Raw genomic sequence first — 21,980 nt, 5'->3', positions numbered from 1 at the left:
CGTAATATGCTCCATGTTCTAACTTACTTATGATATGTCCCTTTATATCTAGGTCATGTATCCATTTTTGCCAGACAGCTTTCCAGTTTTCCAAACTTTTTTTTAACCGAATAGTCAATCCTTATCCCATAAACTTAAACCTTTATATTTATCAAACATAAGGTTACTATAATCATTTACTACAGTGTATATTATGTGTACGCTGTTCTACTGATCTGCGTATTTCTTAGCCAGTACTAGGCAGTTTTGATAATTGCTGCCTTATAATATAGTTTAAGATCTGGTACTGTTAAACCTTCCTTTACAATTTTTTTCCCCATTAATTCCTTTGATATTCTTGACCTTTGGTTCTTCCAAATGAATTTTATTATTTTTTCTAGCTCAATAAAATAATTTTTTTGTAATTTAATTGGGATGGCATTGAATAAATAGATTAGGTAGAATTGCATTTTTTTTGTATTGGCTCTGACCACACTTGAACATTAATATTTCTTCAGTTATTTAAATCTGACTTTATTTGTATAAAATGTTTTATAATTCTATGGGTCCGGGGTTTCTCATAGCAGGTATAATCTCAGGTATTTTATGTTTTTTTTAAATAGTCTTTTTTTTTTTCGTTTCAGGGTGGTTATTTATTTTACATGAATAACATTATATACTTTATTGAATAGTTTGCAACAATTAAGTAAACTATATTGATAGCATTCCCCATAGCAGATTATTAATCCTGTGAAAAAGGAACTTAGCTTTCTGTCTTGAAAAAGACAGCTCAGAAAAGGTCTTTATTCCCAATGCCCTGAATTCCTTAATTACCTGTACTTTTGTTATTAGACTTTTGGATCCAATCATTCTGATTGGAATTGCTGTCTCAAAAAATACTAGTGACCACCAAATTGCCTAATACAGCCTTTTATTCCAGTGCTACTTACTTATTTACCTAATTACCCACCTCTATGAGGGATCGAGACACTTTTGACCAACTTTTCCTTCTAGACACTCTCACTTTTCTTAGGGATGTTATATGTTCTTGGTTGTTGTTACTATAATAATGTGTATGTAGTTAGTGCTTTGAGGTTCACAAAGAGCTTTCTTCTCAACAGCACTGACAGTCGTTCAGTGCAGGTGTTATTATCCCCATCTTGTGGCTTTAGAGGCAAAGGCTCTCAAGGGTAGGTGACTTGTGCATGCTCCGCCACCTGTTAAGTTTGATATCAGTTGAAGGAAATGGGGTCGTTTATTCTGGAGAAGAGAAGACGAGGGTAAGCAGGGAGAGGAATGTTAGAGTGTTCGCATATTTAAAGGAGTGTCACGTGGAAGAGGGCTATGTTCCTTTTGCTTGGCTTGAGGGGAAGAACTGGAATTAGTGGATAAAAAAATGTAAAAGGGAAAATTGGGTGTGTCCATAAGGAAACATTTCCTAATAATTCAAGCCATCCAAAAGTGGAATGGGCTTTTTCATTGGAGGTTTTCAAGGGATCCTTTTTCGTGTTTGGATTGGGCACTTCCAGCTCTGAAATTCTGTGATTCTATACATTTAAAGTGACCAGAATAACTTAGAGTACCTACTTTATAGGTCGAAAGGTAGTTAAAGAACTAATAATAGCGGTCATTTATGTAATGCTTTAAGGTTTGCAAAGGACTTTTCACTTGTTACGCCTGTAAACTCTCTGGATCCTCACAGCACGCCTGGGACGTGCTGTTACTATTCTAGAACCGAGGAAACTGAAACTGAGAGAAGTGATGGGACTTGTCCCGGGATTGCCCAGCTCGTTAAAGGGCTGACAACTATCTGATGGCAGCAGAAGATGGGAGCCTATCTGTAGAATACTAATAATTTTCCGAAAATAAGAATTTTGAAGTGCAGCTTACCAAACAAAATGAGGCAAGTGTGTGTTGTTAATAGTCGTGACTTGTAGTTACATAAGCTGCCTTATGGGAAGGGTAGAAAAAACTACTACTCCCAGCATTCCACTGGAGGCCTTTTCCTTGGGGCAAAGTTCACTGTCACATGGACCGGGGAAGGATTTGGGGCCGCGGGTGTGGGTAGCTACCTGTTTTTCCAGTCCGGATTGAAAACTGAAAAGTTTCATGCCTTTGGAATTTGATTCTTGAAGTGGGCTTTGATTCGAAATCCACTCTTAAGAACGCTTTTCCTGTCGTCAGGAATCTATGAGTAAGTAAACTCACTTTCCTTATCTGGAACGTAGAGGGGTTTAGATCAGATGATCTTTAAAGTCTTAGCTCCAATAATTCTGTGATTAAAATTAACGTTCAACTTTACATTGTTTGTTTCCAGAGTGCTTGCTTTTCACTATTGCCCATTTACCAACCCCAGTTCCCCTCCTCTTTCAAAAAAAAAAGTCACCAAATGAGGAAAAAACATTATTTTGTGTTTTGGTGGAAAGGTGGAAAAAGGGGAACTCTTGAAGGTTTTAGAGAATGAACCAGAAACCTAGCTCCTGGGTCTGGTTGAAATCCTTACCCAGTTTAGCTAGGTAGTAAAATTAAGAATAGTCAGAGTTGAAGACAGAATCTTATGATGAACTTCTCTAAAGCCTTTAAGAGTTGAGAAAGAGCAAAGTTTGAAGCTTCTGGACACAGGTTCTCCAATGCATGTGGCATTTTGCTTATGTAATATAAATGTGCAATACCCTGTTTTGTCTCCAAATCACAGAAAGTTACCCTGCCCTTCTCTACGCATGATATTTAGAATGACTTTGCCTTGTATCGGTCAACTAATAAATATTTATTAACTACCTACTATGATAGGCACTGTGCAAAGCTGTGGAGATACAGAGGAAAATGAAACCAATCCTGCCCTCCTACTAGTATAGTATGCTTGTTGAACTGAATTTATTTGAATTATTTAAAACTCAGCTGTATCCACCAAATCTATTATAACCCTTTCTGTTATCAGAAATGCTGAATTGTGAAAGTTTTTTTAAACCAGACCTGAGATGTCATCTGTATCAGTTTCCCAGTGAGGAACTCTTCCTATCAAAGCAGATCAGGCCTGCAGTACATCTTGTTGGTGGCTTATAGGGTGGGTTAAGTGACTTGCCCAGAGTCGTACCACCTATATGTGTAAGAGGCAGGACTTTAACCCAAGTCTTAGAGGCCAGCACTGTCTCAAAACTTTATATTTTTAATTTATATTGTTAACTAAAATGGATCTTTGTACCTGGCCAGACATCTTTTATGTTGTTTCAGTTCTTATGTTAAACAATAATAAATCATAATCATAACAACAATGCTCATTGTCATATACTAATATATAAAAATAATAATAGTAATACATCCTTAACTTATTTTCCCTATTCTCTTAAAATTAATTTTGAAGCCTCTAACATAACCGTTTTTATATACCTTCTTGGTAAACAAATGACCAATTGGGATATAAAAATTAAGTTACCTAATAGTGGGAGATTAAAAAAAAATTTTTAAACCTCACTAACCCAGTTCTTTGGGGCTTTCGGATGTGTTATAATATCTTGAAGAAACAATGTTACCAGACATGGTGTAAAACGTTTACAGCGAAGGACACACTGGTATGGTGGTAGGTAGATCTGAATTGGATGACCAGTTATGCTGTGAATTTGTCATGTAACCTTTGGTCATATGAGTCACAGATTATTTATTTGACGTTGTCAGTAATGTAGAGATAATAGCACTGGCCTGCTCTGTAGTAATTGGCAGCAGGGTAGAAAGAGCATTGGCCTTGGAGTGAGAACCTATGGTACAAATTGCCACATAGATAATAAAGTGGCAGTCAGAATTTGAGCCTGTCTCAGATTCCAGATGGAGTGATTTTTCTGTTATACCACACTGCTTTGGAGTAGTTGTCAAAAAATGAGTATAGTCAAACTAAGAGCCCTTTCAGCGAATTACATAATACAAAACTTACCAGGGAAACTCTCCTTAAAATGAAATGAAATACTATGGACTAGAAGAGCCTTGAAAATTAAATATATCATAGAGGAAATAAATACACACATACATATTTATACATACACACATATGTATATTTGTATGTACATATATTTTATGTACATTCTTTTAAAAATTTTGAGTTCCAAATTCTCTCTTCTCTCCTGCTCCTCTCCTAAGCCATTGAGAAGGCAAGCAATATGATACCCATTATACATCATGAGTGCTTTGGAATTGTGGGTCATTGTATTGATCAGAGTTGCTAAGTCTTTCACAGTTCATTGTCATTGCAATATTACTGTGTATAATGCTCCTCTGGTTCTGCTCATTTTTCTTTGTATCCGGATGTTCATATAAGTCTTTCTAGGTTTTTTCAAAGTCTACCTGCTCATCATTTCTTATAGCACAATATATTCCATTACATTCATATATCCCAGCTTGTTCAGCCATTCCCCAATTGATGGGCATCCCCCCAATTTCCAATTCTTTGCTACCATAAAAAGAGCTGCTATAAATATCTTTGTACATTCTTTGATCTCTTTGGGATGTAGACCTAGTAGTGGTATTGCTGTAGGAAATCTTTTGAATGAGAACTCCAAGGTTGTACAGAAGTTATTTTATGTGCTTCTCTTACGGTTTTATGTACCATATGAAAATTAAGGTGATTGAAATTGCCCAGGGGAAGTTCTTTTTATTTTCTGACTGTCAGACGTGGTAAATTATTACTGCTAGTTTGAAAGATCAAAGGGATTTTTTCCTTTAATAAAGTAATTGTTTGGTTTCTTTTTAGGAAAAAGCAAGTGGTAAAGAAAGGTAGTAATAATATTGGGTGATAAGGGGAATGTGCAGAACACATAGTCCCTGACTTCTCAGAATTTATATTCTAACCCAATTAAATCTGAAAGTTTTAGGAGAAGAAACTGTATTTTCTATTCTGATGTCAAAGTACAACCTTTTGAGCTGTACTAATTTTGTAATATAGGTTTAGGAGAGACTTCAAAAAAGCCTAGGATTTGTGCTTTCCTCATATGCGGTATTGGAGGATAGGTTTGTGTGGGAATGTCAGAAGTATGGCTTTTCTGTCACTATAACTGAGCTACAAATCAAATTACAAATAATGATTCTTGGTACTAGTTTTGGTCTAAATTTACCTTTTCAGCTATAGATAGTTTTTAAAGTAAGTTTTATTGATGATTTCCATTTTTATATCACATTTTCAGATAAGCCCCCCTCCTCACTTCCAACCTTGACCCCTCCCTTGTAACAAAGAAGAAGTTAAGGACAACCACTTCACACAATAAGCACCTCTGACAGTGCATGTATACAACTGTGGTTCCACATCTCTGCTGAAAAGAGAGAGGTCCGTTTCATTTCTTCTCCATTAGATCATTACTTCTAATCAGAGTTTGGCTTCTTTTTAGCATTCTTTCTGTTTGTATTATTGTAATCATGGTACATATAGCTCTCCATGTTGTGCTTATTACATTTTGCTTCATTTCCTATCAGTCTTCCCATGTTGCTCTTAATTCCTCTAGAGGGCAGGACTAGGGACAATGGTTGGAATAGTCAAAGAGGCAAATTCAGGCTTGATGTCTTGAAAAACTTCCCAAGGTTCAGAGGCATCCGTAAGTTGAATGGGGGTAGGGAGAGGTACCTTGGGAGGTAGTAGATTCCTGTTCCATTGGAAGTCTCTAAGCAGAGACTGGATTACCACTTCTCAGGAATGTTGTAGAGAGGATTCCTTTTGGGGTATGAGTTGGACTACAAGATAATTGCTGAGATCCCTTCTAAATATGTTTAGAAATTTTGTGATTGTGGTAAATAATAGCTTAAGATTAGCAGTAAAGATTATGTCTATCCACATGAACTAGGGGAAGGGGAGTGAAGTATCATGAAGAATCTATGTAGTATTGAATACAAATAATAGCTTAGCAATGATTTTCTTTTCACTTTAGTTCATTTCCAGCATTTTAGAATTCATTTAAAAATTTTAATACATCTATATCTCTGAAAAATAGGCTTATAACCCTCGCTTTCATCTTTGACACAGGAAGGTAATTGATTTTAATATTTATAATAGTTGGCAGTGATGTGGTTATTTTTAATTGTGTTTATGATCTCAAGACCATGAGTTTCATCCCCACAATAACTGGATGGTTTTTGTTTTCCCCTCAAAATGTTTCATAGTGGAAAGAAATCTTTTAAAAAACTAAAAAATTAATTATTTTCACATTATGCTGATTTACTAGGCATTATACAAGATATAGAAGGAAGTACAGAGATACATAATACACTACTTGCCCTGCCCCCAGTAAGAGAGAGAAAATAATCTGTGCAAAAAACTATAAAACAGAATAAATATGAAAAATTAAGGGTGCTAAGAGACTTCAGCAGTAATTACTTTCATTTAGGAGAGTAGGAGGGATCAATGAAGGTTTCATGGAGGGGATGGCATTTGAGTAGGATTTTAAAGGATAGATATTGTTTCAAAAGGAAGTAAAACAAATGAAGAGGGAGGATATTCTAGGCATAAGGAATGTAAATGTTTTACTACAACTGATTGTTTTTTACCATCATGTGCATAGAAGTTCATTCATTAAACTATTTCAGTGTTTGTATTAATCAACTATGTTTTTGTGTTTGCCTCAAGTTACTCCAAACTCTGGTCTCTGGGTCTTGGGAGGCATGAATTTATTGAGACTGAGAGAGTTGTTTCTGAACAAAATAGAAGAAAGCAAGATATCATCATAAGGAAAACCAGTCAGTAAAACTGTCTACATCACATCCAGAAGAGAGAGGACACAAAAATGACTGAGAATGGATATAGAAATCCTCAAGAAGGTATGTTCAGTCTTTGCAGTACTGAAATCTGAGGCTCATGCTCTATATTCTAGGAAATAGGATGCATTAGGATAGAAAATCACTGTCCATTAAGCACCTTTTTAAACAAAAATAATTTGGTTGGTATCTCCTGTTTGGCACAGGTTAATTGGTTATGACTACTATTATTTAAGTTAAGCTGAACAATAGAATGATAGTAAGTATGAGATAGATAATGTGTAGTGTAGCAAATAGAAAGCCAACCTTGGAGTCATGAACACTAAGGGTTAAGTTCTGTGATCAGGTAGCTAGTCACTCTCAGTGTTTCAGGCAACTCTAGTATTATACATTACAGAAAATGTACATCTTCATCGGTGGAGGGAGCATTTACACCAGGAGTTCATTATACTGATAAAATCTCAGGTTCAGGGAAAACAAAAAGAAAAGTAAGCATTTTATCAGAATATAAGATAGAGATACATTCTCTCTCTCTCTCTCTCTCTCTCTCTCTCTCTCTCTCTCTCTCTCTCTCTCTCTCTCTCTCTCTCTCTCTCTCTCCCTCTCCCTCCCTCTCTCTCCCCCTCCCTCCCTCTCTCTCTCTCCCTCTCTCTCTCTCTCTCTCACTCCCTCTCACTCCCCCACCTCCCTCTCCCCCTCTCCCCCCACTCTCTCTTTCTCTCTCTCTCTCTCCCTCCCTCTTTCCCCTTCCCCCCCACTCTCTCTCTCCCTCCCTCTCTCTCCTCCTCCTCTCTCCTTCCCTCCCCCCTACCCCCCTCTGCTTTTGTTTCCAAAGACTCTAAGAAGCCATGCCAAAATTAATTTTGGATAATGATGATGAAATTCAGGAATGATAGCTATATTAAAAAGAATGGTGGAGAGGCCAACAGGACAAAGTTTGTGAAGTCTAAAGGGCATTGGGATGTCATATACTTGGTGGGCTCTGATCATTTTAACAGCAGGAGAAGAGCTCAGTTCAAATGTTCCAGCCTGCCAATAGATATATAAGAAATAGGTGAAGAATCTTCCCAGGGTAAAATTATATATTTGATAGGCCACTTATTAAGTGCTTACTATGTACTAAATCTGGGGGATAAAAAATGAGCAAGGAAGATAGTCTCTACTCTTAAGGAGCTTACATTCTGAGAGAAGATAATATGTTAAGGGGAGAAAGAACTGGGTGGGGGGGGTACCGAGGGGTAGAATCCAGGTTACTAATGGGTAGGAGGTGGAGATAAAAGGTCCAAGTAGAGAAGGAGGCATGATAGAGAGTGGGCCAGGAAGGGCTGTGTATACTGAGCCCTGGCAAGATAAGGTGAAAACTCATCTAGTAGCAAAGCTAAGAGAACCAGGAGTGGAATCCAGGTTACTGGTGAAGTAAAGAAAAATTGGCCCTGCCAAGCAAAAGTGGAATGACAATAATGTAAACATGATATTTAGGTAAAAAAAAATCTTTAGTGGGAGAGGAATTGGACAACCACTTTTGTAAAAGGCAGAGGGACATTTTTAGTCATTCTCAAGAAAGTACACTAAATGTGAATTTTTTTCCTAAACAGAATGTCAAATGAAAGAGAATCTGGAAAAAGACCCAACAGTGATTCCTCAGGCTCAGGAGACTATAACGGTATCAGGTGTCATTGAAGAAACTCAGGCTGGATGTCCTGTTTCTGGACTTAAGGATGTCATGGAGGTAGAAACAATAGGGTCACAAAGCCTGGATGCAGAAAGTAAATCTGCAAGTGCTGGTGAAACAGATGAAGGGGACTCGCCAGAGATGGAACCAGAGCAGGAGGAAAGCCAGAATGATCCCAGTGGTAAACAAGAGTATCCTCACAATTCAGAAGGATCATGTGAAAGACCCTTGGATCTAAACACTAACAGTTCTTTAAATGAAAAGGAAAGTCCAGCCCTTCCCCAGGAGAACAGCTCTGCAGTTCTCAGAGAAGATAATGAAAGATCCAGTACTCCCCAGGACACCGTGGAAACACAGAGCTCAGTTCCTACTGAAGAAGCACTAGAAAATGATGTTATGGTGAGGAAACGAGTTGGAGTACAAGGTAAGAAAAAAATAATTCAGTCAAATGAAGTAGCTAATCTACATTTTTTAACATTACTGGTAACATAATGTGAGTCAGTGCCCAAGCTATCTCAAAACCCTAGTTGTTGGTACTGTACCTGTACCTACATTTATTCTCAATTACTGACTAGTTAACTGTCCCTCACGCATGACATTCCATCTCCTGTGCCTTTGGCTAGGCTGGCCTCCATGCGTGGAATGCATTCCTTCTTTACCTTAGCCTATTACAGTCCCACAATTTAGTTCTATTCAAAGCTCAGTTCAAATACTGTCACCTATATGAGGTCTTTCCTAGTCCTCCTAAGTGCTATACCCCCCACCCCCACCCCAACCAGTTACTTTTGTATTTATTTTGTATTGTGTATGGGAAAAACCCATATACTCTAACAATCCCATTTATGCACAATCACCCAGAAAAAAGAATAATTCAATACAATATTCTGTTTACCCTAAGGTCTAGTGGATTTTTCCCTTGATGCTCATCTCATCAGAGGGAGGCCTACCTGTCAGCTTTGCCTCCTAAATGTCTCTGAAATTAAATCGTTCAGGTGTATCTGTGCTTTTCTTTCTAGAAGACCGATAGACTGCATCCAAATCTCCCAGTAAGCAGGAAGAACTGACATAGAACTTTTGCCATCGTGGATAAAAACTGATTGTTACTTTGTCATTTACTTTGGAAGCTACTCATTAGTGTGAGTGACTGGATACACAAATTATCTATTAGCCAGAAACTAAATTTTGCTTACAATATCATATAGTAGAAAAAGCACTGGAGAAGGAGTCAGGACACCTGGATCCTAGGCCTGGCTCTACAACAACTTCAGTGTATCATCTTGTATAATTTTCTCACCCTTTCTGGACCTGAGTTACCTGATCTACAAGATAAGGAGATTGAACTAAGTCATCTTGTAAAGCCAATTCCAATTCAAGATTAATTCAGTCAATCAGTAAACTTTTATTAAGATCTACTGTATGTCAGGTACTGTGCTAGATGTTGGGGGGGACAAAGACAAAAAGAAAATAGTCTCTGCCCTCATGGAGATTCTATTCTGTCAGGCGAGACAGATTATCTGTCTACACCCCTAAGTATATACAAAATGATACAGAGTTATTTGAGGAAGAGGCTGGGGCTGGGGAGAACTAGGAAGTGGCATTTGAGCTGAGCTTTGGGTGAAACTAAACCAGGTATTCTGGGAGGCAGACTTAGGAGGAGGAATACATTCCAGGCGTGGGGAGATAGAATGTCACATGTGAAAGACATATTAAGAAGGACAGTGAGTAGGCTATAGAGTGTGTGAATATAATGAGCTTGGAAAGGTAGGCCAGAGCCAGACTGAGAAGGCTTTAAGGCCAAACAGAGAAGGTTTTATTTCATCCTAGAGCTAATACTGACCTTTGGTGGTCTATTAAGCTGGAGAGTGATGAAGTCAGGCATGCACTTTGGAAAAATCATATTGGCCACTGTGGAGAATGGATTTGAGAAGGGAGAGACTTGAGGCAGGGAAGCCAGTTAGGAGACTCTTGCAAGAGTCCAGGCCAGAGGGCATGAGGACCTGAAAAAAAATTTCTTTTTCTTTACATTTTCAGACTACTTTCTAATATTGTACATTTTTATTGTATCTCTAAGCATTTCTTTTCTGTAGTGAAAACTACTACATTTATTCCTCAGCAGACTTTTATGCTGAACTCAGGTTCTTAGAATTGACTTCATAGTCTTGTTTCACGTTTTCACTGCAGTGTCATACTATTCCCTTATGAGGTAGTGAGTTCTACTTCACTCTGTAGTTACTAATCAAGAAGAAACATTTTGTATTCCCCCAGCTGGAAGGAAAACAAATGTCAAGCCTTAAAGAAAAGCGAGAGTTTAGAAGAAAAATAACCTTTCATTTTATTTAAAAATTTTTTTTGATTTTTAATTTTTTCACTTAATAGTATTTTTTTAAATGACATGTAAAGATAGTTTTCAGCATTCATTTTTGTAAGATTTTGATTTCCAAATTTTTCTCCCTCCTCTTTCCTCCCCCCCTCCCCAAGACAGTAAGCAATCTGCTATAGGTTCTATATGTACAATCACGTTAAACATATTTCCATGTTAGTCATGTTGTGAAAGGAGAATTCGAACAAAACAGAAAAACTACAAGAAAGGAAAAAAAGGTGAAAATAGTATGCTTCAGTCTGTATTCAGACTCCGTAGTTGTTTCTCTGGATGTGGGCAGCATTTTCCATCATGAGTCTTCTAGAATCGTCTTGTATCATTATATTGCTAGGAAGAACTAAGTCTATTATAGTTGATCATCTCACAACATTACTGTTACTGTATACAGTGTTCTCTTGATAACTTTTCATTTTAGATCTGTACTATTAAAAAGTATAGAAATCTCTCGCGGAATCTGATCCCTCAGGTCAGTGCTGCTTAGGTAGCTGAGTAGAATCCTTTTAGTGATTTGTTGTATTTTTCTTCTTTTGTTCCCAGAGGTTAAAAGTCATCACCAAGAACAAGTGGAAACACACACACCGGAAGAAAGCAAGGAGAGGACCCAGGATGTGGGAAAGAACCTTGAAAAGAATCTCTGGAGCAAATTAGCTGCTTATTCCAAAATTACAAAAAGTAACTCAAAATATACATTTATAGGTAAAAAAACCATTGGCGCATTAGATAATTGTAAGAATGGGTGTTCCATTGAGATCTGGCAAGCAGTTTGCTGTATGTAGCAATATGGAAGTTCCCAAAATAGGAAGGAAATGTCACAAGATATAAACTGAAAAGTAATCTTTGGTTAGGCTTTTTTAAATGTGCGCTGACATTTTCCTCACCTGGCCCTTGTAATGATTGGAGAGAATGGATGTCTAGGGGATTTTGGGTAGAGAAAAGGTCAAAGGAATTAGGAAAAAGCCACTGGTACCAGTAAAAATGGATGCTTGCTGGTACTGTCTTCATTGGTTCGTCTTTAAGTTTGTCCCAAGATTTGTGTATGATTCGTGATTTCTCAAATTTTCTTTCCTTTACTTTCTTGCAGGACCTGTCATTGGTCTTTTGGCTGTATTAATTTCTGTGGTATTCATCATTTCCTGGTTTGGCAGCTTCTCACCCCAGGCCCAGCATGTGCCAAAAAACCCTGCTTTGGAAGCCTTTTTGGATCAGTTCAGCCAATTGAAGGACAAATTTCCAGGCCAGAGCTCTTACCTCTGGCAGCGGGGACGCAAGTTCCTCCAGAAGCACCTGAATGCTTCTAGTCCTACAGAGCCAGCCACTATCATCTTTACAGCTGCTCAGGAGGGGAAGGAGACCTTGAAGTGCCTGAGCCACCACATTGCAGATGCCTACACATTCTTCCAGAATGTCACAGCCATCAGGATCGATGGTGCTCAGCGGACCTCCGAGGACAGTGACACCGTCAAGCTGTTGGTGGATATTGAGCTGACCACTGGGTTTGAGGTTGGACGAAAAGCAGCTGTGGTCCATCGCTTCGAGTCCCTTCCTGCAGGCTCCACTTTGATCTTCTACAAGTATTGTGACCATGAGAATGCAGCCTTCAAGGATGTTGCCCTGGTGCTGACAGTTCTACTAGAAGAGGAGACACTAGATACAGGTGTGGGTCCAAGAGAAACTGAAGAAAAAGTGAGGGATTTGCTTTGGGCTAGGTTTACTAATTCAGACACCCCCAGCTCCTTCAATCATATGGATTCAGACAAACTGAGTGGCCTGTGGAGTCGCATCTCCCACCTGGTGCTGCCAGTCCAGCCAGTCAAGAAGATAGAAGAAAAGGGTTGTTTTCTATAATGCTAAGCACAGAATTTTATCAAGTACAGGCTTACACCGAGGACAGTGTAGGCATGATTGGTCTTTGAAAATTTCTGAGAGAACCACTCTGAAAAGTAGCATATTAATTCTAGGACAAATTTGCACTTTCTAAATCTTTTTGCCTCTTGTTAAAGCTTCCTAAATGAAAACTGATGAAACCAATCAGGTCTGAATGCAGCACAATACTTTTTTCAATTGAAAGTTCTTTTTACATATGAAAAGATAACATCACAAGTCACTGCATTAGGAGAATATTCTTACTTCCAAGAGTTAACTACAGGGTCTTCATTATTGTCTCAAGTGAGAACATAAGAAGGTATCTTCTCATCAGAGAGTTAGTGTTTGCTTCTAGAGGACTCTGGCCAAACAGACTGCAAAGTCTTGTTGAAGTAGACAGCACCAGGTAGCTAAGCTTTAAATGATCAATGGCCTTTGAAAGTGAGACAGACCAAGGGCCAGGTTTCCAGATGAGTTGTTGCACCCAGAACTCTGACATCGCACTATCTGGTGAGCTGTTTGTGATATGTGTGACCTCATGATGGGGCTAGTGTTTCTCTTTTTTGGGGGCCACCCCATTTCTGTGTGTTCACAGAGACACTTAAGAAAGCATAGAGAACAGTAGTCGAATGGATCAAAGGGGTGGAAAGATCTGGAATTTGTCAAGAAAAGAAGATGCTGGGGTAAACTGAGGTGCATTATTGACATTTAAAAAGAGAACCTAAGGATTTAGGAAAGCGTTTTTGGAATAAGTATAGTGGGAGAAAATACATAGACTTTTAAATCAAGTCTTTTTTTTTTTTTTTTAGTTAGACTCAGTTTGGCAGGAGGTGGCCAAGCTTGACTGGTTTATATTTGTAATTTTTTTGACTTAACGATGGAATCTCATACAAGTGAGGTTAGATATGAACAGAAGCTTAAAGCATTAGTGGCAGTTAATAGGCTCGTAGATGTAACAGAAAAGCATAAAGAAAAAGAGGCAGAAAAGGTAATCTAGTATGTTTTGGTTCTCCCAGTATTTACATATCATAGGTGGCCTCAATATAAGTAAAACCAATGGTGCCTTGAAGAACTATCACATTGGTCCACAGAAATGAACTACCTCAGGTCATCTAAGGGGAGAACTAGGCTGGAGCATGCATTTCTGTTAGGTCAGCACTTGAAACTGGGATTAGTTCTTTTTTTCTTTATTCAGTTCAACATTATTTTTCATCACCTCCACTTTAAGAGGTAACCTAGAATTCTTAGTGATTTATTCATTGCTTTTGCTAAAATGTATACTTTTCTTCCCATATGAAGATCAAAGTTAATTCTCTCAAGATATTTGTCAAGTTTATGTATTCAATTTCAAAGACCATTTTAATGAGAGCACTATATTAAGAGACCCTGTATCTTCTTATATGAGTAATATATTTTTTAAAGCTCAAATCCACATTTTTAAAAACAAAAACTGACCAAAGCCTGTAATCTATTGTAATCTCTTAAATTATTCTCAACAGATTCTTTTAAATGCTATTCAGATTTTTAAATTAGCTGTTCATGCTACTTCATGTTTCATAAATGCTTATAATATGTTACTTGCTTGACTTACAGAATTGTTTCTTGGACGTATGACATAGTACATGATATATGACCTGTAGTCTTATATTTTTTATGTATGCATCTGAAATATTTCCAGGTAACAGTGAATTTAAAAAACAAGCATATCCCCATAAACCAAGCCTTTAATATTAAGGTTGCAAAAGAAACCAGGAGTCATAAATCTCGTCTGTTAATTAAGACTCTTCCTTTATCCTGAATTTCAGTTGTATGTCTAGTGACTATTAGTACACTTGCAAAAAAAGAGGTTACTACTATCAAATTTATCCAGGAGAAGTTCCTAATATCCTTGAGCTAGAGTCACTAGATGACTTTGCAAATGTGCCTTCTCTCTGCTAAATTCTAGATCTCAGATTGTAACATATCTAATGATGATTCAAATTCCCCAAGCCCTACTGAAGATGACTTTGTTAAACTCATTTCCACTTATACTGACCTTTACCTCTGACTCTGTATAATGGTATTTCTCAGACCTTTTTATTTTTTTTCCAAAATAAAGAATACAGCGTACTAAATTAAGCCATATGAGAGCGAACCCAGTGTCTTCTAAAACCTCTTTGTATTTGAAGGATAATTTGCAGATAATTAGCAAAGAACTATGTAGCTCATATATTCATCCCTTCCCTTCCCAAATTGACCCCTTTCTTCCCAAATCATTTCTAGTGTGTTTTTCAACTTGTCTTTATTTTCTGGAAAAATCTATAGACTGGTTACTATAATCCAAGAAACATCCTTATCTTTCCCTTGTTGAAAGAGCCAAACAATAGGTTAAGAAGGAATGCCATTGTGGACAGTATGTTGACCCTCGAACCAAATACATTCAATGATGTAAACTAGAAGAGTGGTGTTCATATTAATATCAAAATTCCTGATATCGCCTGAGTCCTTTCACAATTTCACCATTGCATAAAAGTTGCTGCTTTTGCATTTATCTCTCTTGGCTAATAAAGAATGTGCCTTATTCAATATAATTTGTCATAACCAAAAATAAAGCCCAGTAATTTATTCTAATTAACTGATTCTTGACTGGGGCTGATACCTTGCAGCTTTCAAGTCATTGTGTTGTATTTTTCATTTGGCAACAGGTCTAAAAAGAAGAGCCAAAGAATGTTAGATGTATCAAGTGATTTCATAATAATCAGCTTTGTGAGGACATCTATGCCTAGAATCTACCGCTTTCATGCAGAGATCTTGCTATCTTCATTTAGTATCCCTCAGCGTAATAACTTTCCTTCTTGTTGATCATATTAAATTTAGTATGAAATAGTTTGTCTATAGTAAGGGTGGGTGATAGTTGCAAGTATTAAAGGAAGTGAAGTGATACTTAATGACCTGTGTTGCAACTAAGAGATGATGTTGAAGAGACAAGTCAGTCAGTAGCTCAGATGGAGCCTCATACATTCAGGGACTAGTCTAACTTTTCAGTTTCAGAAACTCAGTTTTATCAGTTTATCCAGTAGGTGATTAGGCTCTAGGAGACTGGGTTACCAGATTTCTTAAGAGATTCATTAACAAATTAGGATATCATTATATTACTTCACAGTTGGAATATACCATTCCAGTGACTAGAATACTCATATTTGCTATTCAGAGTTCCTGATTTTTCTTTTCATAATATTTGGGAAACTATCATTAATAGTAGTGGCTGACAAGTATAGTAAATTAAGCTTTACAAAGCTCTTTACATATCATTTGTTCCTTGCTCAGCCACAAAGCAGATACTACATTAATATTCTCCCTTTTGTAGTTGAGACTCAAAGAAATTAAGTAACATAGTAAATGAGTCAAAGTCAATTTTTGTCTTCTTCTAGGTCTCACCCTCCTTTCGCCATACCATTATAGGTTTTTCTATCCAGGTTATGAGAATCTTCCCATTTTTGCTCTAAAGTATATTTTCTTAAGTGACTAGAATACTTGCCTCCATCAGAGTATTGCTTTCCCTTTAGCAATGCCAAATAACTGACAAATTCTTTATATCCAATTCTTTTTTCAACATTCCTTATTAAGAATGAAGAATTCTTGGAAAACATCCTTTGAGGCTTATTCCCCTATTCACTGACTATAAGATTTAGTTTCTGGGAAATCTTATATTTGTGGAATTTGCTTTAATGATTCTTTGAGTGAAAAAAAAATGCTATATCCTCAGAGATGGGAATTGGCAGTAATATTGTCCAGCTATTATTATTAATTAAATGTGTTGAGTGCCCCAAATCTGACCTGCAGAGAAAACTTATGGAACATGTAAATGAAAAGGAGACCTCTACTGTCAAAATCTCTCACAAACCTTTCATAATTATCATAATGGAGCATTCAGTCAAGCACAGCATGAGTCTGAGGCACTGTTTCCTTGTTCTTGATATGTCCAGTTGGATGATAGAGGCTAAACGAAGAATTTCTCTGGTTTTATGCTAATACCTATTGAACACGTAGAAGCCATGCCATATTCAGAAGTGTCAAGGCAGGATTTAAACTTACATAAAACTAATCACTACTCAACCTTAATAGCCTGTAAAGAAACAATGGGGCAGCTAGGTGGTGCAGTGGATAAAGCACTGGGCTTGGAACCAGAAAGACTGATCTTTCTGAGATACTCAGACACTTCCTAGCTGTGTGACCCTGGACCAGTCACTTCACCTTGTTGCCTCAGTTTCCTTATCTGTAAAATGAGCTGGAGAAGGAAATGGCAAACCGCTACATTATTGCTGCCAAGAAAACCCCAAGTGGGGCCATGACTGAAAAATGACAACAAAAAGAAATAAGCAGGGAAATCACTTAGAACGACACCCTAGAATACTTTTCATGAGAATTTCCTTATTTGGTAAGCTACGTCTCCAAGGTTTAAAATCAAAAGGCCCTGGCTAGTGTAGCTTCTTTATGTGTAAATTAAAATAAATTCCACTTGGATAGAGAGCCTGAGTAAGTATATGATGTGCTTAGTTCATTATTAAGCTATTAAAGTTTAATAGTTTTAAGACAGACAAACTGGAGAGACTCTGTAATGAAAGCAGTTCCTCCAGTGGCCAAAACTCTTGACATAGTTCCTCTTCCTGCCCCTGTAATAGAGACCAAAGGATGAATTAGGATCCTCTAATCATGCATGTCCTTTAGCCAGAGGCCCAAGCACAGATCAATAAACATTTATTAAGTCCCTACTGTATACCAAACTATGCTAAGCTCTGGAGATTCAAAGAGGAAAAAGTCCTTACCCCCAAGAAGCTCACAATCTAACAGAGGAGACAACGTGTAAACAATTATATACAAAGAAACTAGTATAAATAGGAAACAACAAAGGGAAGATAATAGAGTTAAGAGGGGTTGGTAAAGGCTTCCTATAAAAGATTTGAGTTGGGAAAGTCAATAGGCAGAGTTGAGGAGAGAGAGTGTTTCAGTCACAGACGACAGCAGGATAAAATGCACAGAGCTGAGAGATGTTCATGGCGCAAGGAGGCCAGTGTCACTGGATTGAAGAGTACATGGCAGGGAGGGAGGTGTAAGAAGGCTGGAAAATTGGGAGAAAATCTTTACAACCAGTGTCTCTGATAAAGGCCTCATGTCTAAAATATATGGGGAACTGAGCCAAATTTATAGGAATAAAAGCCATTCCCCAATTGAGAAATGGTCAAAGGATATGAACAGGCAGGTCTCAGAGGAAGAAATTAAAGACATCTATAGGCATATGAAAAAATGCTCTGAATCATTATTGATTAGAGACATGCAAATCAAAACAACTTTTAGGTACCACATGTCTCCTGTCAGATTGGCTAACATGACAAAACAGGAAAATGATAAATGCTGGAAGGATGTGGGAAAATTGGAGCACTGTTACATTGTTGGTGGGGTTGTGAATGAATCCAGCCATTCTGGAGAGCAATTTGGAACTCTGCCCAAAGGGCTATAAAAATATGCATACCCTTTGACCCAGCAATACCACTTCTAGGGCTGTATCCCAAAGAGATCACACAAGTGGGAAAGGCACCCATATGTACAAAAATATTTATAGCAGCTCTTTTTGTGGTAGCAAAGAATTGGAAATCAAGGGGATGCCCATCAATTGGGGAATGACTAAACAAGTTGTGGTGTATGAATGTAATGGAATACTACTGTGCTATAAGAAATGGGGAAGATATGGACTTAATAACTTGGAAAGACCTACATGATCTGATGCTGAGTGAGAGGAGCAGAACCAGGAGAACATTGAATACAACCACAGACATATTGCTTCTGTGATGACTAACTTCGATGGAATGGGTCTTCTCAGCAATTCAAGGTTCAAAGACAGCTCCAAAGGACTCATGATGGAAAGAGCTCTCTACATCCAGAGAAAGAATTATGGAGTCTGAATGCAGATTGAGGCAAACTATTTGCTCTCTCTTTTTTTCCTCTTCTTTGGTTTTGTTTCTTCTTTCTCGTGATTCATTCCATTGGTCATAATTCTTCTTTACAACTTTAGTATTGTGTAAATAAGTTTAATGCGAAGGTGTATGTAGAACATATATCAGATTCCATGCCATCCTGGGGGAGAGGGGAAGAAAATTTGGAACTCAAAAACTTGGGGAACTGAGTGTTGTAAACTAAAAATAAAAAAAATAAATAAAAAAAGAATTATCTGTACTCACACAGTACCACAATAATACATTAAAAAAAAGAAGGCTGGAAAGGTTGGAGGAGGCTAAGTTATGAAGGGCTTCGAATGACAAACAGCACATTCCATATTTGATCTTGGAGGCAATAGGGAACCATGGGAGTTTATTAAGTAGCAGGGGGTGACATGGTTAGACCTGCCCTTTAGTAAAATCACTTTGGTGAATGAATGTAAAATGGATTGGAGTGGAGAGAGAGAGACTTGAGGTAGGCAGACCCACCAGCAGGCTATTGCAATGGTCCAGCCGTGAGGTGATGAGGGCAAAGAACATGCTACATGTGGGTTAATGTGAGAGCCCACAACCAGATCACTTCTCTGCTGAGCCAAGCATTTTAACTGCTGAGGTAGTGCTGTGTTCTTCCAGACTAGGAAGAAACTTTTAGTTTGGGTTTTGTAGAAGCTTCTTCTGCTCTTTTCCCTTGTCTGGACTCTGAAGAGTTTTCACCTTCAGCAGGTAGTAGTGCAAACAGGTATTATTGCCCATGTAGCACACAGCTCTGAAGTTTTCTCATAGATCCAGATTCCTAGCTCAGATTTATACACTCCTCCTTTTCCATCTTGATCCAGTGTTGAATAGTTCCACTCTACACCGTCCTTTTGAATCGTTTGCTCCCATATCTTGTCGAAGATTTTGCCTTGCCAAACCTCAGCCTTGGATTACTCTGCCTTCACTCCTACTCAGACGCTTCTGAACAAAATTGGAGGGAAACCATAAGTGATTTGATTCCACTCCATCCCATCTTGTCCAGCAGTGCCCCCCTTTCTCATTCCTACTCTTGGAGAAAGTTGTCCAAACCAATGTCATTTTACATTATCACTAAGCCCCACCTTAAAATTAGGGTTCTCTCCTTCAGCCAATCCCAGGATGCAAAACCAGCTTAGCTTTGCTGCTCAATTTAAATCTTCAATCGGTTTGATGTTCAATCTCTCCCTATCTGCTGTCTGCTTCCCTACTGCCTTCACACATGCCCTTATCTTCCCCCAACTTCAAAAAACCTTCACTTGGGGTCCAGCAGGGTCCATTCATCTCAGTAGTTTTTGTCCCATATCTCTTCTCCCTTTTGTGAATAAACTCTTTGAGAAGACCTCCATTTCTTTTCTTCTCTCTTCTTAACTCTTTGCAGTCTGGCTTCTGACCTTATCATTCAACTGAAACTGCTGTCTCCAAAGGTACCCATGATCTCTTAATTGCTGGATCTAATGACCTTTTCTCAATCCTCAACCTCTCTACAGCTTTTAACACTATCAATCCCTCTCTTCTCTTTGACACTCTTTTTTTGTTGTTGTTACATCACTTTCCCACAGTTCTCATCCTGTCTGACCACTCCTCAATCTCCTTTGCTGGACCTTCATACAAGTTGCACCCACTAACTGTAAGTGTCCCTTGAGGCCCTATCTTGGGATCTCTTCTCTTCTCCCTCTATACTATTTTGCTTGGTGATCTCATCAGCTTCTATGGATTCAGCTAACATCTCTGTGTGGACAATTCTCAGCATCTACTTGTCCGGCTCTAACCTCTCCCCTGATTTACATTCTCATATCTCTGAATGCTTATTGGACATCTTAAACTCAACATATCCAAAACTGAACTCATCTTTTCCCCCAAATTCTGCCCTCTTTCTAACTTCTCTATTACTGTCAAGGCTACCACTAACTTCCCAGCCACCCAGTCTTGCAGCCAAAGTATCATCCTCAACTCCTCATGTTTCTCCCCTCTCCAGTCCACCCCCCCCCCCACTCAGCTGTTACATTGATCATCAAAAAAACAAAACAAAACAAAACAGGTCTGAACATGCCACCCCTTCAACTCAATAAAGTCCAGTGATCAAATATGTAACCCTTTGGTATTCAAAGCTCTTCATAACAGCCCTGCCACACACACCTTTCTAGTCTATCTACACTTTACACCCTCTGCCGCAATATACTCTACAATCCAATGTCCTGCTTGCTGTCCCTGAAATAAGACTCCATCTCCTGACTGGCTGCTGCCCATGCCTGGAGTTCTCTTCATCCTCATCTCTATGTCCTGGCTTCCTTCAAGTCTCAGCTAAGATCTCAGTGCCTTCTTGCTGAGGTTATCCCTAATTTAATTTATCTTGTACATATCTTGTTTTTACACAGTTTCTTTTATGTTGTCTCTCCCATTAGACTATGAGCTCCTTGAAGCAGGGACTTTTTTTTTGCCTTTCTTCATATCCCCAGAACTTCAAACAGTGCCCGGCACATGGGAGATGCTTAAAAATTGCTTACTTGATTGCTTAATTTTAGGTAAGCTGACACAATTTCTCTAGGATAGAGTCAGAGTTAGGCTGAATTCAGATGGTCCCAGAAAGAAAGAAAGACTCTTTGGATGAGGGGCAAAACATGAGCCATATTAATGTCTTTACAGAGGAGTCATAATCAAATCCAATTACTGGCACAGAATTCCAGTTCTGCTGTATGCACTTGGTTCTTACAAATGTAATCTCTTTCCTGAGTGACAGCCCTCCAGTCTTTTCATTATGACATGATTTTGAGTTTCTTTATCATCTTGATCATACTCTGAATAATCTCTAGCTAGCTAATTTCCTTCTGTAAATGTGTCACACAGAATGCGCTATTTCAAATGTGGTCTGATGATGGCAGGGTACAACAGGATTATTTTACATTTTATTTATTATCTCATTTAATTCATGCAGAATAAAATTAAGTTAGCCATTTTGCCTATTATGTTTCACACAATTCTTACTGAGTTTGCAGTCTACTAAAACTTGTAAGCCCAGTTCATATGCAACATATTGTCTTCCATTCTCTCCTTGTGCAGTTGGATTTTTGAACCTAAGCATAGTACTTTTATATTTATGCCTATTTAATTTCAGCTTACTAGATCTGGCACATTTTTCTAGTCTTTTGAGGTCTTCTTGAATCCCAGCTCCATCCTGTCATGTGTCAATGGTCCCTTCTACGTTTTGTGTCATCTTCAAATTTCACAAGCGTGCCCTTTGTTAGCAAGCAGATCACCCTTCAGCTTCCATGATTATGACCCACCTGAGCTATTCTGGTCCTTGTATGACAGTCGTATAATCCTTAAATGCTTTTTAATTCATACATTCATTCTTTTATTCATTCACTGCCAGGCC

The 21,980-nt window shown here is 38.1% G+C and overlaps 1 protein-coding gene across 3 annotated transcripts; it reads left to right on the top strand.

Annotated features, from left to right (window-relative positions):
- Nucleotides 1-2,000: 2,000 nt before the first annotated feature.
- Nucleotides 2,001-15,230, top strand: TOR1AIP2 (torsin 1A interacting protein 2). Of its 3 annotated transcripts, XM_036756736.1 has the most exons (6): nucleotides 2,001-2,173; nucleotides 5,148-5,287; nucleotides 6,578-6,768; nucleotides 8,301-8,801; nucleotides 11,295-11,453; nucleotides 11,839-15,230. In XM_036756736.1, exons 3-6 carry the CDS (start codon nucleotides 6,735-6,737, stop codon nucleotides 12,600-12,602), a joined length of 1,458 nt encoding a protein of 485 aa, XP_036612631.1. In that variant the 5' UTR covers nucleotides 2,001-2,173; nucleotides 5,148-5,287; nucleotides 6,578-6,734; the 3' UTR covers nucleotides 12,603-15,230. The 3 variants fall into 3 exon arrangements, with proteins under 3 accessions (XP_036612631.1, XP_036612632.1, XP_036612630.1); XM_036756737.1 differs by lacking the exon at nucleotides 5,148-5,287 and having other exon boundaries at nucleotides 2,011-2,173; nucleotides 11,295-11,429; XM_036756735.1 differs by lacking the exon at nucleotides 5,148-5,287 and having other exon boundaries at nucleotides 2,011-2,173.
- The last annotated feature ends 6,750 nt before the right edge of the window (nucleotides 15,231-21,980 follow it).

Source organism: Trichosurus vulpecula, chromosome 4, assembly GCF_011100635.1.
Source record: "Trichosurus vulpecula isolate mTriVul1 chromosome 4, mTriVul1.pri, whole genome shotgun sequence".
Classification (NCBI taxonomy): domain Eukaryota; kingdom Metazoa; phylum Chordata; class Mammalia; order Diprotodontia; family Phalangeridae; genus Trichosurus; species Trichosurus vulpecula.
This window is presented reverse-complemented; position numbering and strand designations above follow the sequence as displayed.

Excerpts from the sequence above, each read along its gene's own strand:
- TOR1AIP2 (XM_036756736.1), top strand. The coding sequence starts at position 6,735 with ATGACTGAGAATGGATATAGAAATCCTCAAGAAG. Across the intron at positions 8,802-11,294 it reads GAAACGAGTTGGAGTACAAG|AGGTTAAAAGTCATCACCAA; the intron begins GTAAGAAAAAAA and ends TTTTGTTCCCAG. Across the intron at positions 11,454-11,838 it reads CTCAAAATATACATTTATAG|GACCTGTCATTGGTCTTTTG; the intron begins GTAAAAAAACCA and ends ACTTTCTTGCAG.